General features: G+C 39.7%; 1 protein-coding gene across 3 annotated transcripts in view; it reads right to left on the bottom strand.

Moving 5' to 3' along the window:
* The window catches only part of LOC309553690 (prostaglandin reductase 1-like), a 73,996-nt gene extending 54,085 nt beyond the window's left edge, over positions 1–19,911 (bottom strand). For 2 of the 3 annotated variants that reach the window (XM_082255041.1, XM_082255042.1), the window contains exons 1-2: positions 19,793–19,905; positions 15,841–15,886 (exon numbers count right to left, since the gene is read on the bottom strand). In XM_082255041.1, coding sequence (XP_082111167.1) covers positions 15,841–15,886; positions 19,793–19,898 — 152 coding nt within the window. In that variant the 5' untranslated portion in view covers positions 19,899–19,905. Of the gene's footprint in view, positions 1–15,840; positions 15,887–19,792 lie in introns of all 3 variants that reach the window. The other variant, XM_082255043.1, reaches the window with a different exon arrangement.
* Between the last annotated feature and the right edge of the window lie 396 nt (positions 19,912–20,307).

Raw genomic sequence — 20,307 nt, 5'->3', positions numbered from 1 at the left:
ATTTTGCTGAAATTTCATTGCAGCAACTTAAAATGGTCCTCAGTAGTTTGTATTGCCCCCACATGCTTGTATGCATTCCTGACAATGTCGGGGCATGCTCCTAATAAAACGACAGATGGCGTCCTGGGGTGTTCACTCCCAGATCTGGAGCAGGTGCAACCTGGTGGCGTTGGATAGACCGACAAATAATAGGGCCATTTAATGATATCAATTGCTTCATCCTCCAGGAACTGGCTGCATACTCTTGCCACAGGAGGCCAGGCATTGTCATGCACTAGGAGGAACCTAGGACCCACTGCACCAGCGTAGGGTCTGACAACGGGTCCAAGGATTTTATCCTAAAAACCTAATGGCGGTCAGAGTGCCATGGTCTAGCCTGTAGAGATCATGCGTCTCTCCATGGATATGTCTCCCCAGACCATCCCTAACCCACCAGTAAACCTGTCATGCTGAACGATGTTATAGACAACAAAATGTTCTCTACCGCTTCTCTAGACCCTTTCACATCTGTCACATGTGCTTAGGGAGAACTTGCTCTCATCTGTGAAAAGCACAGGGTGCCAATGGCGGCCCTGCTAATTCTGGTGTTTAACCACTTGCCGACTGCCTAACGCAGATCTACGTCGGCAGTCAGCCCCTCACAGGCAAAGCGACGTAGGTCTACGTAGCTAGCCTGTGAGGGTCTAGGTCACTCGGCGATCGGCGGGGGAGAGGGAGAAAGTCAGGCGGCTTGTGTAAACAAGCTGCCTGTCATTCTCCCCGGTGTATGAAGGATGATCATACGGTTCTACTATGTAGAACCGTCGATCACTCTTCATACATCTGAAGCCACAGCCAATCACAGTAGAAAGCACGCCCCTAGGGACACACACAGCCCCTCCCCCTCAAATAAAGTTAACCCCTTCACTACCAGTGTATTTTTACAGTAACAGTGCATATGTATAGCACTGATTACTGTAGAAATGTCATTGGTAACCCCAAAAGTGTCAAAAATGTCAGTCAAGGGTCCGATCTGTCCGCCGCAATGTCGCAGTACCGCAAAAAAAATCGCAGATCGCCGCCATTACGCGTAAAAAAAAAAACAACAAAAATTACAAAAATCTTTCCCTTCGTTAGTAAACGCGATAACTTTTGCGTAAACCAATCAAAATACGCTTTTTGCGATTTTTTTTACCAAACATAGGTAGCATAAAACAAATTGGCCGAAAATGTTAAAAAATTTAGATTTTTACATTTTTTTTTTGGGGGGGGGGAATTTCATATAAAAAAATGTGAAAAATATTGCTATTTTTGCAAAATTGACGCTCTTTTTTTGTTTATAGCGCGTGATCAAAAAATCGTACAGATGATCAAATACCACCAAAAGAAAAGCTGTTTGTGGGAAAAAAAGGACGCCAAATTCGTTTAGGTACAGCGTCGCACGACCGCGCAATTGTCCGTTAAAGTCAGGCAGTGCCGAATCGCAAAATACCCCCTGGTCAGGAAGGGGGTAAAATCTTCCGGGGCTTAAGTGGTTAATGGCAAATGTCAATCGAGCTCCACAGTGCCGGGCAGTGAGCACAGGGCCCACTAGAGTCTCAGGCCACCCTTATGAAGTCTGTTTCTGATTGTTTGGTCAGAGACATTCATACCAGTGGCCTGCATTTTGTAGGACTCTGGCAGTGCTCATCCTGTTGTACAAAAGAGCAGATACTGGTCCTGCTGATGGGTTAAAGCGGAGTTCCGGGCACAAAAACAATATTTTTTTTTTGTGCCCCTCCGCTAGGTAGACCTGACCTGAAAAGGAATTGGATAGTTATTTTTTTTTTTTTGTTCACTCACCTTTTAATTGAAGATCGTAAATACTCACCTCAGAGTACTTCCTCCCTCGGAGCCGCGGCTCACCCCGTCACTTCCTGTCTCGCTATGATTCCTGGGAGCTGAACGTCATAGCTCCCAGGAATCAATGCGACGGCACCGGCCCCGCTCGTCATTTCCGGGCGACGCCGCATTCACCTGCTAAACAGCTTCTGGGCATGCCCAGAAGCTGTGGAGGAATGCACCGGAAGTGACGAGAGGGGCCGGTGCAGGCGCATTCTGGGACAAGAAGACGCGGAAGAAGACACAGAAGAGGACCGCGCCGGCTTCAGCTGCCCACAAGAGAGATGGAAACGCTGTGGAAGAAATTTTATAAGTAAGTTTTTCTTCTAAAAGGTAAGTGCGAACCGGGACAGATCAGAGGCTATCCATTGTGGAATGTGCTAGCCCTGACTGTCCCGGGGGTATGCTTATTGAAAATTGACTTCTGTGCCCGGAACTCTGCTTTAAGGACCTTCTACAGACCTGTCTAGCTCTCCTAGAGAAACTGCCTGTCTCCTGGAATCTCCTCCATGCTCTTGAGACTGTGCTGAGAGACACAGCAAACCTTCTGGCAATGGCACATATTGATGTGCCATCCTGGAAAAGTTGGACTGCCTGTGCAACCTCTATAGGGTCCAGGTATCGCCTCATGCTACCAAGTGACACTGACCCTAGCCAAATGCAAAACTAGTGAAATACAGTCAGAAAAGATGTCAGTGACCCCCACCTGTAGAACCATTCCTGTTTTGGAGGCCGCCTCATTGTTGCCCAACTAGTCCATCTGTTGTGTGTCACAGAACCCCCCCACGTCAATAACGCTTTGATCACCCATAGGGTTAACCCCTTCCCTGCCAGTGTCATTATTACAGTAACAGTGCATATTTATAGCACTGATTACTGTAGTAATGTCACTGGTTCCCCCAAAAGTGTCAAAAAGGTCCAATCTGTCCGCCGCAATGTCGCAGTCCTGCAAATAAAAATCGCAGATCGCAGCCATTATTAGTAAAAAAAAAAAAAACAATAAAAATGACATAAATCTTTCCCGTAGTTAGTAAAAGCGATAACTTTTGCGCAAACCAATCAAAATACGCGGATTGTGATTTTTTTTACCAAAAATATGTAGCAGAAGACAAATTGCTCTAAAATGTTAAAACATTTTGATTTTTTAATTTTTTTTTTGGGGAATGTTATATAGTAGAATGTGAAAAATATTGTTTTTTTTTTTTCAAAATTGTCGCAATTTTTTGTTTATAGCGCAAAAATTAAAAATCGCACAGGTGATCAAATACCACCAAAAGAAAGCTCTATTTGTGGAGAAAAAAAGCAAGTAAATTTTGTTTTGATACAGCATCGCACGCCGCGCGATTGTCCATTAAAGTAATGCAGTGCCGAATCACAAAATAGGGCCTGGTCAGGAAGGGGGTAATATCTTCTGGTCTTAAAGTGGTTAAACTAGAAGGCCTTTCTGAACACAGGAGTGTACAGCCAATTACTCTGTAAAAAAATGTTTTATCAATCATTTGTTTTTCACAATGAAAACTCATTTTGTAATGAAAAAGCTGTTCTCAGCTATTATATTCTCCACAATGGAGTTTGCCTCTTTGGCCAGGACTACCTCCACCTAAGCTTGTGGAGGTTCCAGCTTAAAGGTGATAGCAGGTATGGTTAGTGATCAAAATATTGATTAAAAGAGATGAGATTGTAGATGGAATTTGTAAGTTCTGTATATTATTGTATTCTATTTTGTATGTAATGCACACTGCACTCATTGTGCACATGGCACTAATAATGTTTTCATTACATGTTTGCATTCTTTCAAGTCCTGATTAGAATTAGCCTGACTATGTTACGCCCCTTGTTACCATAAAAGTACAATTGTAATATTAATGTGATACCTACATAATCATGTGTATAAAAACCTTCAATTGCATAAAAAAAAAAAAAAACAGAACAATTGATTAGAAAGATGCTGAGTGTATCTTTTGTGTCTGTTCCCTACTGCAGTAGTTAATAATAATTTGGAAGCATTAATAAATATGAGGATAGGAGTTGCCTATCTATAAAAAAATTCCAGAACACTACTGAGTTACTAAGTTGTACTTATCTAGGCTCAGTGCAGGACTATTTTTGTTGAAAACACTACCAAACATCCCATAATACCTCTGCACTAGCTACTTTGTTGCAATACCAGGATGTTATAGGAAAGAATGCAGATATATCGACAGACATTTTAAACAACAGAATTATTGATTAGATAGCTCTGAAGCAGTGTTGCCAACCTACGAGACTGAAATTTACTGACACAACATCCAAAATTTACTGGCACAGCCAAGTTTTTACTGGCATTTCCAAAACCTACAAAATTACAGTTGTAAGTGCAAATTTCAATATTTAGGCTACAAACAAGTACAATGGGGGGAAAAGGAGGGTATGCCTGTCTTAAGGCCCCCCTTTTCCTTACGGGATCGTGGCAGTTAAGAGTTTCAAGGCTCCCCGTTGTTGTAGAGGACAGCGGGAAGTTGTGGATAGGTTGTTATAGGTCAGCTGACTTGGAAAATTCTGGAAGGTCAGGATCTTTGACAGGATAGGTCAGCTAAAGTCAGATGACCTACAGAATTTTCTGGAATTCCTGGGGGGGATCCCTATAAATAGGGCCAGATCGTTGGGTATGGGTCCAGTCAGTTGAGGAGGATCGTCAGTGGAACTTCCCACCCCCCCCCCCTTCCCCTGTCGCGGTTTTTTTTATGTGGTAGGGTCCCTCTACTACAATTAGGAGGGGACAGTTTTTGAGTATGGAATTAATTTTTCATAGTTTATTTGACTCAAGTCTTAGTGACTGAGCTGTTATTATTTATGTTTTTTTAACCACTTTAACACTAGCCACTGTGCTGCTACTGCGGCACAGTGGCTCGTTATCGTCGCTAGACTCCTCCCCCTGTAGGCGGCGCTCGCGCGCCGCCGGAGGCGCGCTCCCGCCGTTTTCATTCACAGCGGGAGTCGGGCCAGGGGAGGAGCGGCGGCGATCGCCGATGCTCTGCCCCGATCGTTGGGGAATCCAGTTTGGAGAACCGCCCGCCTGTGTAAACAGAGCGGGCGGATCTCCTAAGTGACAGGGAGTGACAGATCGGAGTGTTCAGCATAGCTGAACATCCGATCTGTCCCTGGCTCACTCAGTCACCTCCCCCCCTTCACACGTTAGTAAGCACCAGGCATACATTAACCCCTCCCTCTCCAATAAAATTAACCCCTTCCCTGCCAGTGTCATTTTTACAGTAACAGTGCATATTTATAGCACTGATTACTGCAGTAATGTCACTGGTACCCCCAAAAGTGTAAAAAATGTCAGTCAAGGGTCCAATCTGAATGAAAAAACAAATTTAAACCCACGCTGCACAATAGTGATAAGTTATTCAGTGAGAAAACTGTGAAGGTGTGCAGCTGCTGCAACACTAAGAAATTCTTAGAATAAATGAATAAAAACAAATTTATGCAGCGCTAGCAACAAATTAATGACAAAAATTAAAAATTATTTAAATTGAAACCAATCTATATCAGAGGGCATTTAGAAGAGACAGATCTTATTGAAAATGTGATCTACTCACAGAGAATGTGCTTATTTATGAGGGCTTTGTTACCTTTCTTTTGATTATCTATATTTACACTTAGCAACATATGGACTTTGTTACATTTACACATTTATGTTGATTATTTTGAATGTTTATTTTTGGAAAAATAAACTAGTTATTTCTTTCTAGCATAATAGTATGTCATTATCTCCCAAGGTGTGTAGATAGTAAATGTGATTAGCATTATTTACAAGAAAGGTTGCCAACATAAAATATGGCTGTGATGCTCGGCCGAGACTATTCCAGTGCCTTCTATGCCTGTTCAGGCATGTGCGGGTCTGTGGGACAGTAGCAAGGCAAGCTGGGAGCGGGACTGTCAGTGCTGTTTGGACTGGAGTGGACTGAAGGGACCACCTGGCATGGAGAGAGACTGTCACTGTGACTCAGAAGGGGAGTTGTCATGTCGGTTAGGTGTTAACTTCATCTGTGCTGTTGCACACTGCTATCAGTGTCACTGTTAGAGTCCTTTTTATGTGTGTGCGCCTGCCCATTCTAATTTCTTGCCCTCCTGATCCTGTCCCTGAGCTACTTACTTACTATATCAAAAATAAAATAAGAAATGTGTTTTTGCCTTAATACAGTATCTACCCTAAATCACATTGCTAATTGCATATGGGATCAAAAAAAGTTAATCAATTTAATATATTTATTGGATAAAATTATTGACCGCGGCTTTTATTATTGGTATACATACAGAATGACCATAGATATATTAAAATAGCAATAAAATGTATTTCTTATATTAACCACTTTACCACTAGAGCATTTTGCTGTCTGGGCCACTTTTTGCGATTCGGCGCTGTGCGAATTTAACTGACAATTGCGCGGTCATGCAACGCCGTACCCAAACGAAATTTACGTCCTTTTTTTCCCACAAACAGAGCTTTCTTTTGGTGGTATTTGATCACCTGTGCAATTTTTACTTTTTGCGCTATAAATAAAAAAAGAGTGTTTATTTTGAAAAAATAACAATATTTTTAACATTTTTTTTATATGAAATTCCCCCCAAAAAAGATGTAAACAATTTTTTTTTAAATTTTTGGCCAATTTGTTTTCTGCTACCCATATTTGGTAAAAAAAAATCGCAATAAGCGTATTTTGATTGGTTTGCGCAAAAGTTATTGCGTTTACTAACTAAGGGAAAGATTTATGTCATTTTTGGTGTTTTTTTTTTTTAACAAGTAATGGCGGCGATCTGCGATTTTTTTTTTGCGGGACTGCGACATTGCGGCGGACAGATTGGACCCTTGAATAAAAACAAATTTATGCAGCGCTAGCAACAAATTAATGACAAAAATTAAAAATGATTTAAATTGAAACCAATCTATATCATCTGAATACAATATGTAATAATAAAATATATTAATCACATTAAGGTGCATAAATTTCTATAGAAATAATTTAAAGTGCATATTTAAACTAAAAAAATAAATATACATTCAAAGTGTGAGATTTAAAGTGCAAAAATGGTGGAATAAAGTCCTTATTGATGATCCAAAAAGGTGCCAAAGTGCCAAGTAAATAAAGGTGCTTGTGAGGTGAAGGTGCCCTCTTGGTTCCCCACTCACCGGAATTAGATTGTATAAAAGCCCTTGATTTTATTGCACATTTGCCCAGGATCAGATGTGGGATTCCTCCGAAGTGTCCTCCGTGTTGAAATCGTTCCCGATAACACCATTAAAAGAAAGGAGGGCCATACATCGTGAAGTACGTAGGTATAATTTTATTCCCCAAAAAACGATTGAATACTTACAAGATCAAAGAATAAAAATGGCATATAGCAAACAAAGCAAGTGGCGCCGCTCTTGGCGTGCGTTCCACATACAGGAAGTTCCCGACCGGAAATGACGTTACGTCCGCAACCGGAAGTGCGTCAACGCGTTTCGCCGTCACACACAGCGTCTTCAAAGGTCCTTTGAATCAATTTAAATCATTTTTAATTTTTGTCATTAATTTGTTGCTAGCGCTGCATAAATTTGTTTTTATTCAAGGGTCCAATCTGTCCGCCGCAATGTCGCAGTCCCGCAAAAAAAATCGCAGATCGCCGCCATTACTTGTTAAAAAAAAAAAACACCAAAAATGACATAAATCTTTCCCTTAGTTAGTAAACGCAATAACTTTTGCGCAAACCAATCAAAATACGCTTATTGCGATTTTTTTTACCAAACATGGGTAGCAGAAAACAAATTGGCCAAAAATTTAAAAAAAAATTGTTTACATCTTTTTTGGGGGGGAATTTCATATAAAAAAAATGTTAAAAATATTGTTATTTTTTCAAAATAAACACTCTTTTTTTTATTTATAGCGCAAAAAGTAAAAATTGCACAGGTGATCAAATACCACCAAAAGAAAGCTCTGTTTGTGGGAAAAAAAGGACGTAAATTTCGTTTGGGTACGGCGTTGCATGACCGCGCAAAAGGTCCTTTGAAGACGCTGTGTGTGACGGCGAAACGCGTTGACGCACTTCCGGTTGCGGACGTAACGTCATTTCCGGTCGGGAACTTCCTGTATGTGGAACGCACGCCAAGAGCGGCGCCACTTGCTTTGTTTGCTATATGCCATTTTTATTCTTTGATCTTGTAAGTATTCAATCGTTTTTTGGGGAATAAAATTATACCTACGTACTTCACGATGTATGGCCCTCCTTTCTTTTAATGGTGTTATCGGGAACGATTTCAACACGGAGGACACTTCGGAGGAATCCCACATCTGATCCTGGGCAAATGTGCAATAAAATCAAGGGCTTTTATACAATCTAATTCCAGTGAGTGGGGAACCAAGAGGGCACCTTCACCTCACAAGCACCTTTATTTACTTGGCACTTTGGCACCTTTTTGGATCATCAATAAGGACTTTATTCCACCATTTTTGCACTTTAAATCTCACACTTTGAATGTATATTTATTTTTTTAGTTTAAATATGCACTTTAAATTATTTCTATAGAAATTTATGCACCTTAATGTGATTAATATATTTTATTATTACATATTGTATTCAGATGATATAGATTGGTTTCAATTTAAATCATTTTTAATTTTTGTCATTAATTTGTTGCTAGCGCTGCATAAATTTGTTTTTATTCAAGGGTCCAATCTGTCCGCCGCAATGTCGCAGTCCCGCAAAAAAAAAATCGCAGATCGCCGCCATTACTTGTTAAAAAAAAAAAACACCAAAAATGACATAAATCTTTCCCTTAGTTAGTAAACGCAATAACTTTTGCGCAAACCAATCAAAATACGCTTATTGCGATTTTTTTTTACCAAACATGGGTAGCAGAAAACAAATTGGCCAAAAATTTAAAAAAAAATTGTTTACATCTTTTTTGGGGGGAATTTCATATAAAAAAAATGTTAAAAATATTGTTATTTTTTCAAAATAAACACTCTTTTTTTATTTATAGCGCAAAAAGTAAAAATTGCACAGGTGATCAAATACCACCAAAAGAAAGCTCTGTTTGTGGGAAAAAAAGGACGTAAATTTCGTTTGGGTACGGCGTTGCATGACCGCGCAATTGTCAGTTAAATTCGCACAGCGCCGAATCGCAAAAAGTGGCCCAGACAGCAAAATGCTCTAGTGGTAAAGTGGTTAATATAAGAAATACATTTTATTGCTATTTTAATATATCTATGGTCATTCTGTATGTATACCAATAATAAAAGCCGCGGTCAATAATTTTATCCAATAAATATATTAAATTGATTAACTTTTTTTGATCCCATATGCAATTAGCAATGTGATTTAGGGTAGATACTGTATTAAGGCAAAAACACATTTCTTATTTTATTTTTGATATAGTAAGTAAGTAGCTCAGGGACAGGATCAGGAGGGCAAGAAATTAGAATGGGCAGGCGCACACACATAAAAAGGACTCTAACAGTGACACTGATAGCAGTGTGCAACAGCACAGATGAAGTTAACACCTAACCGACATGACAACTCCCCTTCTGAGTCACAGTGACAGTCTCTCTCCATGCCAGGTGGTCCCTTCAGTCCACTCCAGTCCAAACAGCACTGACAGTCCCGCTCCCAGCTTGCCTTGCTACTGTCCCACAGACCCGCACATGCCTGAACAGGCATAGAAGGCACTGGAATAGTCTCGGCCGAGCATCACAGCCATATTTTATGTTGGCAACCTTTCTTGTAAATAATGCTAATCACATTTACTATCTACACACCTTGGGAGATAATGACATACTATTATGCTAGAAAGAAATAACTAGTTTATTTTTCCAAAAATAAACATTCAAAATAATCAACATAAATGTGTAAATGTAACAAAGTCCATATGTTGCTAAGTGTAAATATAGATAATCAAAAGAAAGGTAACAAAGCCCTCATAAATAAGCACATTCTCTGTGAGTAGATCACATTTTCAATAAGATCTGTCTCTTCTAAATGCCCTCTATCTTCTTATCCTGCTTCCACCACACCTTAGTGAAAAACCACCACCGCTTATGTCCAAAAGTGACTTACCAAATATAGTTGCTGGTAAAATATGAGGTGACTTACCAAATATAGTTGCTGGTAAAATATGAGGTGACTTACCAAATATAGTTGCTGGTAAAATATGAGGTGACTTACCAAATATAGTTGCTGGTAAAATATGAGGTGACTTACCAAATATAGTTGCTGGTAAAATATGAGGGTGCTGGTAAATATTGGCTGCCAGTAAAAATACTGACGGTTGGCAACACTGCTCTGAAAACAGGCACTATGCATTATTTCATAGTAATCAGTAATTACTGAAGGATGGAATCTCCAGTACCTAAAAGCACTAATCCAATTCAGTGAGAAATTGGTCTCAAATGGCATTTTCACAGATCACCAAATGACAGCTTGACTAAGTGGAACAGATTTTGCTCTTAGCAACAGTCAACAATTGTTACTCCCCATAGCAGCCTTCCTTCCCCCATTTATCATTTCAATACTCCCCTTTATTGCTACCTCATTGTGTCCCAATGTGGAAATGAGAGGATGATCAGAAGGCAAATGTGACACAAGACAGGAAGAATTCTTCCTCTTTTATTACATGTTCTAAGCAGGTGGCACTGTAGGGTAAAAAAGGCAGAACAGAGCTTATGTAGCAGTGAGACCTTTGTGTGTATTAATGCTGCTTATTGATGACAGGTAGGGTTCTTTCCCATATGGTATTGTGGTTTAGAAGGTTTATGCTTGGCCTTATTTGTAGAGAGAAGTGGAAAACAGTGACCTATTAGGGTAAATCTTTCCAATTATTCTTCAATTCTCGGATTATAAAAGATACTGATTATAACAGATGCTATGCCCCATAGCTATAAGCGGACTCAGACATTTGACACTACAAATTAGAGCTTTATTCACAAAAGTATGGTGTAAGAGTTATACTGAAGCATACATTGGAAAATGATCTTTTAAAATATCACATTAGCATAGAAAAACGTTTATTTCTACCTTGCGCCTATGCTATCTTAAAATGCCATTGTTGCATTTTCTAAAAAAAAAAAATATTTTGAGGTAAGTAGTGGGTAAATATATTTAAAGTTGGACATTTTTCTGTTCTGAATAATTGCACATACCAATTCTACAACCAATATGAGTGCTTGACCTTCTTATAGTCTGGTCTGGACCCACCTTACTTGTAGAATTTCTTCTCTTCGCTGCAGTTTATTACTTCCTTTCGCCATAACTGAACTGAACTGGAAAGTATCTCCAGTACATGGGGAGCTGCCATTTTGAAAGAGCTCATGTGTTGAAGAGGTCTCCTATTGGCCGAAGTCTTGGATTTGGCATCACCAACTGGAAGGATGGAACAGGTGGAGGGAGAACATACTCTAGAGGTTACAAGGAAAGCTGCTGAGTTTGCTTAACCTGCGGGGTGAGTGGTGCAGAGGGACAGAGTGTGCAGAACTGCCCAATTTAATATGAGGTGCTGCTGTACTGAGCTTCTCCTGAGATCTGCTGTTCAAGAGACTGGTTGTTCATGTATTGTAGAGTTCCAAGACTGCTGTGTCCCAATATTGGGCTACACTTTCTGCGAGCTCAGGACCAAACAGATGCAACCAGAAGAGTTCTTCTTCCAAAACATGTGTGCAAAAACTTAGCTATTGACAAATGTGCTGACCCCATCAGAGACTGTGCAGCTGTTCTTGTGCAAATGGGCTGTGAGGATCATAGGCTGCGTGTAAATTCAATGCTGCTGTGAGAGAGGGACTGAGTTCTAATGGGCACAGCGTGCTGTGTCATCTAGTGGTGAGAAACCTCTAATCGTTTGTTCCTGCTTTACATTGTTATCCCTTGATAATAAAAATGCTCCAACCAAAGATAGTGTGCCCCAAATATGTTCAAGATCCACTTGCCAGTGGTATAGAGAGGGATTTCTCAATTGTGCCAGTGCCATCTTACATAATTGTTGTGTTAAATGACAGTGTCTGTGACCCATATCCATTGCATTATCGTGTTTAACATAATTTTATTATATTGCAGCGAATTGCTGTTTGTCTGTTGCTTTCTCTAAACTTTTTGGGCATATTTGTCTAATAAAACCATTGTACAGTACACCCCACATGAATCGATAAGTGTAGGTGAAAAAATAGTCCTGGTAGAGGCTATCTACAACGCTTGCTAAAAATTGTACAAATGTGCAAAAATGTGTGCAAACAATAAATACAACTCTAATCTCAACAATTTCCTAGGAATCAAAAACTTAAATATATATATATATATATATATATATATATATATATATATGTAATTATTTAAAGTTCATCTCATGATATAAATAAATTAATAAATAAAGTGCAACAAAGTCCAAAATTCTGTTTTTTCTTGCTTTTTCCAAAATAGTGAAAAGTGCTCAACAATAATATTCCATTAGTGATTCATAAAGTGCAGGTGCTGAATTCCTTCTTCCTGTGATATAGTTTAAAAGATGGGTGACTTACCGAATGCAGTGGGTCTCATATACCCTACGATATTGAGACCAATCAAGCCTGTTGGTAGGTCCCCTTTAAATGTCTCCTGGCTGTGCTGGTGGTGATTTCCTCCTCACTGCTCCATGGGACAGCGTATGGTGTTGTTTATTTAAAAGAGAAAGATAAAAGGCTCCAGATAGTGCAATATTGTTTTTAAAAGGGGTTTATTCCCATAAAATGTGACAAAGTTTCCAATAAAACAAAACAGCACCGTTCGGCAAAGATCGTCAGAGATCGTATTACAAGCTTCCGTGACTCAATGGTATAACCATGCAGAGTGGCGAGCGGAGGTAAATCTGGCTTGCGTTCCAATGCACATCACTTTGTGCGTTCCACTTGCTGACGCGTTTCGTCACATCCGGTGACCCTTTGAAAACGGCACGGAGCGGTGAGGAGGAAATCACAACCAGCACAGCCAGGAGACATTTAAAGGGGACCTACCGACAGGCTTGATTGGTCTCAATATCGTAGGGTATATGAGACCCACTGCATTCGGTAAGTCACCCATCTTTTAAACTATATCACGGGAAGAAGGAATTCAGCACCTGCACTTTATAAATCACTAATGGAATATTATTGTTGAGCACTTTTCACTATTTTGGAAAAAGCAAGAAAAAAAAACAGAATTTTGGACTTTGTTGCACTTTATTTATTCATTTATTTATATCACGAGATGAACTTTAAATAATTACATACTGTATATATATATTTTTTTAAGTTTTTGATTCCTATGAAATTATTGAGATTACACTTGTATTTATTGTTTGCACACATTTTTGCACATTTGCACAATTTTTAGCAAGCGCTGTAGATAGCCCCTACCAGGACTATTTTTTCATATACATTTTACACTACTGCTGCTGCTAACATTCACAGTTTGTCACAATATTTTATATTTTTATAATTTTACTATTTAAATTATAAACTCCTAGGCGTGGGGAGTACACTTCCTTAAGTGTTACTTTTTATACAGATAAGTGTAGGTACTATTCAAGTGGGTCATTACCTCCAACAGCAGAAGGAACAATCAACCAGCCGCACCTTCAGGAGTAGCGCTACATTCACATGTGCAGTTGTTTAGAGGAAAGAACCTTATCCCTTGGTAGAAGTGCATTTTCAATTTGAAAATTAATTTTACTAAATCGGAGGCCATGGGTATCCAGCTGTCAATTAAGATTTCGAGGCATTTACGACAGGTACTTCCATTTCAATGGTCTGACAAATCCCTCAAATATCTGGGTACATATATACCCGCGGTATTAGATACGACGTATGCAATTAATTTTCTCCCATTATTGTCACAAATACGGATACTTCTAGAAAAATGGAACAAGGGCTTACACTCCTGGTTCGGGAGATGTAATCTTCTTAAGATGTGTATTCTCCCAAAAATTTTATTTTTGTTTCAAGCATTACCGATTGTGGTTCCAGCAGCCTTTTTTAGGAAAGTCCATTCATTATTTATAAGATTTGTATGGTCCAACAAGAAATCTCATATAGCTCGCAATCAACTTATACTGCCTAAGGAGTTAGGGGGATTGGCACTCCCCGACGTTTTAAAATACTATCAGGCAGCCCATCTAAGCAGATGGATAGATTGGCGGCGACATACCCATCTTAAGTTGTGGATACAAATTGAGCAACAACAGAGTGATTGCAATCTAGGAGGTGCACCGTGGTGTCATAGGTATCTCTCTCGGGAAACTTTGAAGCATCCTACAATTGGGGCGACAGTACGGGTGGCATTCACTATTATAAAACAGACACAGTTGACTACTGCAAATTCCCCGCTGCTCCCAGTTATAGGAAACCCTGCTTTCTCTCCAGGGATAACGGATCGCCCATTACGAGAATTGGGAAATAGAGGACTTTATCAAGTATCTCATTTTGTATGTGAAAACAAGTGGCCTACCCTTATGCAACTGACTAATGAACAGGGGCAATTCCGTTTACCCTTTTGGAATGCAGTACAGTTGTTACATTTTTTACGTACCTTACCACTTCCGGAAACATTTGATAGAAATCTTTCATGCTTTGAGGAATACTGTTCAGGTAGTGAGGTCTTAACCCACCCTCTATCTAGAGTCTATGACCTATTGTTAAGGACTTCAGAAAATGCACGGTTATCATGTTTAGATAAGTGGGAAAGGGATTTGAATCGTACATTTACACAGAAACAGGAGCAGGTTATGTATAATCTTGCACTGAAAATTCCTGTCTGTACCACAACCCAAGAAACCAATTATAAAATTTTGGTAAGATGGTACCGTGTCCCTTCTCTTCTCCATAAATACTACTCACATGTCTCAGATAGCTGCTGGAGATGTGGAGAAGAGTCGGGAACACTCCTACATATTTTTTGGACTTGCCCCAAACTAAGAGAATTTTGGGAGGCTGTCCGAGAACTGGCACAGGAATTTACGGACTTTGAGATTCCAATGGACCCAGCTCTGTTTCTATTGCATGTTTCGGATACCCCTATGAGAGGATATAAAACGTCAGTTGTATATCATATATTAAATGCAGCCAAATCATGCATTCCACTGAGATGGAGATCTCAGTTACCACCTACTATTAGGGACTGTATATGTAAAATTGAAGATACTAACAAAATGGAAGATTTACGATTCACAAGACTACATAAAAAAGGAATGTATGAGAAGACTTGGGGCTCTTGGAACTCCTTCATCCTCTCAGAGAGAGGACGAAACATGCTTAGTCAGGGGAAGGCTCAAGTTTGAAATCTACAGGCGGGTGCATGGGAGAATAACAATTTGCATATCTATAACCCCCTTCCCCATTAAATGGGATTCGGGGTGTCTCCTTTTTTTTTTTTTTTTTTCTTTCTTTCTATTATAAAGGGGAGGGGAGGATGGGGGGGGGGGAGGGAGGAGGAGGGGAAGGGAGGGAAGAAAAAAAAAAAAAAAAAGGGAGAAAGAGAGAGGAGAGAAAAAGGAAGGCATAATGAACAATATTATCAATGCAGGAATTGTATAGCTTATTTTATTATTTTTGAAAATTTGGTATGTCAGATTGCATAATGAAGGACAATATCTTAGTATCCTGCTGATATAGATATACTGTTATTGAGCGTTTATATGCCTATCTTCTGTTTTTGTTTCTGAGAGAGACATGACTGATTGTTGATGACTATGTATTGATGTAATTACTTTGATGTGAAATGTCAGTTTCTTTTTGTTTTTGTTTTTCTCTTTCTTGAATGAATAAATAAAATATTGGAAAAAAAAAGAAGTGCACCACCTTCCAGTTTTTCTACAGAATGACTACTCGGTTTTAAAACATGTGATATATCTGACTGACATACCAAGTTAACTTAACAATACTCTGATCTTACCATATAAGAGGCCTGCTTAGGTCCTTCTGATAGTTAATTGAAACCACTTTCTCAGTTAATATAATTTACCTCATGTACGGGTCCACACTCAAAAACACTGATTCCAACAACAATTCTAAAAATAAGAAAATAAAACGATTTTTATTAAATTCCAATTACATTTACATAAGACTTGCACAAATTAATACAATTGTTGTTCAAGGAACACAGCTTAGTAAACATTGGCTTCAACGGGCTCTCAGAATGTACAGAAACAATTAAGCTTACTTTAAGAAGAAACCATAGATCTCTGGATTTGCAATGTGATAATGTATGATACATTAGTTACGGATAGTGACATAGTTTTTTCAGGTTAAAAAAAAAGCATAAGCCAATCTAGTTCAACCAATGGAGCAAAACAATAAATACATTGAAATTCTCCATATACGGTACTGAACCCTAAACCCACAGTTTAATCAGAGGAAGGCAAAAAACCCATGGCATAATATTTTCCACCAGGGGTAAAAAATTTTCCCCCTGATCATCTAGTCGTAAACAATGCCCCCTGTCACTTTTAATTACCTTGGGCTCCATTCACACCTGGGCATTTGTCAAAAAGGAGCAGGAGCTTCTTTTGAGAGACAGCGTCCCATGTTGCAATTTGCCGCAATTGCAGCGCGATTTATCGTGGTGCACTTGGGGTGCCAATTAGAAATAATAGCATTGCACATGCTTCCTGCAATTTAGCCCGCAATTCAAATCGCCCAGGTGTAAACGGAACCTAAAAGTGAATAACCTTATGTAAGAATGAACAAACTATGTAACTTAATAACTTTGCACAAAGTTCACTATATGAAGCATTTATGCATTTATACAAGGTGATCATACTCCCTCCTAAATACCCATACTCAAGATAGAATAAATTCAGTTCAGCTAATCTTTCCTTATATCTAAGGTCTTCCATGCCTCTTATCAAGGTGCTTTTGGTTGTGGTGCCATTCATTCAGAATGAACCCCCCCCCCCCACTCCCCCCCCACCAAGGAATTGGTATGGTAGTTGTCAATGCAAGGCAAAATGCATTTTTATTGTAGTAGAGGTGCACTGCTGCCACAATCAAACTTAATCAGCTGTCTTCACAGCATTCAAAGCATTCTGCCTTTAGATGCCTGAACCTGAGTATTTTAAATACAGTTTCTCAAGCACCCCAAGAGCCCTGAAACCAAGTGCTCCCTCAACTCTCCATTGGTTCTTGAACATGATGGGCAACCCCAGTGGGCAAAAGGAAGTTAGAAGAGAAATTGAACATTTTGTTAACCACTTGCCAAATGTATAATACAGATATATACGGCGGCAAGGCAGCTCACTTGCGCCAGATCACGTACTAGGTACGTGATCTGACACTTCAGGGTAGGGGGCGAGCATGCACCACCAGTGGCCTGGCTGTGCTGTGATTAAAAACAGCAGATGTTAATCAGCGGGTATTGGCCAATGGATTACCGCAATAACCCAGCGATCATTTTAAATTTCCACAGGACAGAGCCCTGCCTAGGTAAAAAAGGCAGAGTCCTGTCCTGTCAGCGGGAAAGTAATAGATTTTCTTTCCTCGTAAAGTAGGGAATAAAATCCACTACTTCTCCTAGTAAAAGGACCTAGCATAGTACACCAAAACACTGACTAGGCACACCCTTTAACCCATTGATTGCCCTAGATGTTTAACCCCTTCCCAGCCAGTGTCATTAGTACAGTGACTGTGCATATTTTTAGCACTGATCACTGTATTAGTGTCACTGGTTCCCAAAAATTGTCAAAAGCATCAGTTAGTGTCCAAATGTCCGCCGCAATATCACAGTCCCGCTGTAAGTCGCTGATCAGCGCCATTACTAGTAAAAAATAAATAAAAATTCCAGATTATATCCCTTAATTTGTAGACGCTATAACTTTTGCGCAAACCAATCAATATACACTTATTAGGATTTTTTTTACCAAAAACATGTAGCATAATACATATTGGCCTAAATGTATCAAGAAATTTGATTTTGTACATTTTTTTGGGTATGTTTTATAGCAGAAAGTAAAAAATATTGTTTTTTTTTATTTGTTTATAGCACAAAAATAAAAAATGCAGTGGTGATCAAGTACCACCAAAATAAAGCTGTATTTGTGGGAAAAATAAGAACATACATTTTGTTTGAGTACATTGTTGCATGACTGCGCAATAATAAGTTAAAATAATGCAGTGCTGTATCGCAAAAAATGGCATGGTCATGAAGGGGGGTAAATCTATAGGTCAATTGGTTAACAGAGCATCACATTTTTTGGAGCTGCATGAAAGAATATGTTTGTACCACAGGATAACCATATTTAATTTGTGATGGCATATAGGGGACCTTAATGTAACAGTGGTTTTATTTTGCATGTAATCAAATGCAATGGTTACAGGTAATAAGGTAACATCCACACTTCTCAAAAAAATGTTAAACTAACGTTAAAAAATGTTAAACTAATGTTAAAAAAAATTAAACTCCTGGGATATTGATCTGGTCAATTAAGTAGCATTGGGGGTTGGTAATCAGTTTCAGCTGCTTTGGTGTTAATTAAATTAACAGGTCCACTAAATGGGTAACAATGAGACAGTCTTCAAAACAGGAATGGTTTTACAGGTGGAAGCCACTGACAATTGTTTCCCTACTCATCTTTTCTAACTGTTTTTCACTAGTTTTGCATTTGGCTAGAGTTAGTGTCACTACTGGTAGCATGAGGAGATACCTGGACCCTATAGAGGTTGCACAGGCAGTCCAACTCCTCCAGGATGGCACTTCGATACGTGCCATTGCCAGAAAGTTTGCTGTGTCTCAGAGATCTGGACAGGGCCGTAGAAAGTCCTTAACCCATCAGCAGGCCCAGTATCTGCTCCTTTGTGTAAAGAGGAACAGGATGAGCACTGCTAGAGCCCTACAAAACTACCTCCAGCAGGCCACTGGTGTGAATGTCTCTGATTAAACATTTAGAAACAGACTTCATGGGGGTGGCCCGAGGGCTTGAGGGCCCGACATCCTCTAGTGGGCCCTGTGCTCACTGCCCGATACCATGATGCTCGATTGGTATTTGCCATTGGACACCAGAATTGGCAGGTCCACCACTGGTGCACTGTGCTTTTAACCAATGAGAGCAGGCTCACCCTGAGCACATGTGACAGACGTGAAAGGGTCTGGAGAAGCCGTGGAGAACATTATGCTGCCTGTAACATCGTTTAACATAAGTGGTTTGGTGGTGGGTCAGTGATGGTCTGGGGAGATATATCCATCAAGGGACGCACAGACCTCTACAGGCTAGACAATTGCACCCTGGCTGCCATTAGGTATCGGGATGAAATGCTTGGACCCATTGTCAGACCCTACACTGGTGCAGTGGGTCCTGGGTTCCTCCTGGTGTACAACAATGCCTGGCCTCATTTTGTGAGAGTATGCAGCCAGTTCCTGGAGGATGAAGGAATTGATACCATTGAATGGCCCCCTCACTTGCCTGACCTAAATCTAATGTAACGCCTCTGGGATATTATGTTTTAGTTCATTCAATGTTGCCAGGTTGCACCTAAGTCTGTTCAGGAGCTCAGTAATGCCCTGGTCCAGATCTGGGAGGAAATACCCAAGGACACCATCCGTTGTCTCATTAGGAGCATGCCCCGACATTGTCAGGCATGTAAACAAGCACGTGGGGGCCATACAAACTACTGAGTGCCATCTTGAGTTTCTGCAATACATTTTCAGCAAATTGGACTAGCCTGCTTCATCATTTTCCCATATTGATTTTCGGGGGGGGGGGGGGAGGGGGCTTTAAATTCAGCCCTCTATAGGTTGATAATTTTAATTTCCATCAAACAATGTGGGGCATCCTTTCGTTCCCAAAACATTACACAGTCCATATCCGTATAGATATCCAGCATTACATTTTTCCCCATTGAGATCTGATGTGTTTTCAAAGTGTTCCTTTAAATTATTTGAGTAGTGTATAAAGTCAGAGGTAATAAAGTAAGTATCTTACCTCCATCTTTGAGTGCTGGCAGCTCCTTTTTAACCAGCTTAAAATCTTCAGGTTTTGGAGCACCATCAAAATGCTTCCACATTGTCCATGACTTTGCTACAACCATGATTACTGACCTGTGACACAAAATGGATAAATGACATAAAAATGAGACATGTTGCAAAGTTCTTTATACACCTGAACTGTCAGTGAATGGTACCAGTGACACGATACTATTTCTTTGTGTAGTAGGGAGAGGCAGACAAAGCATATCTAAACCATAAAAACCCTAAAACATAAATGTATATATTGCAGTTTACCTGTCCATAGATGAGGTGACTGCATCAGAATGGAGCTAATGGCTAAAAATGGCCATTTCTGAAGTGCAGGGAGAACCAGCTTAGGTCTTGGAAAATTATGGTCAATTTCCTACTTCTATCGCATTCTATCATATTTTTTTTACATTATTTACAGACTTATGTTTTTCTATTGTTTTGAATTGTTTTTTTTTTTTTCTTGTAAGACTTTCTCTGCTC

This window comes from Pelophylax lessonae (genome assembly GCF_965119305.1).
Source record: "Pelophylax lessonae genome assembly, chromosome: 1".
NCBI classification, from domain to species: Eukaryota; Metazoa; Chordata; class Amphibia; order Anura; family Ranidae; genus Pelophylax; species Pelophylax lessonae.
The sequence above is the reverse complement of the archived record's forward strand: the minus strand, read 5'-3'. Positions and strand labels throughout refer to the sequence as shown.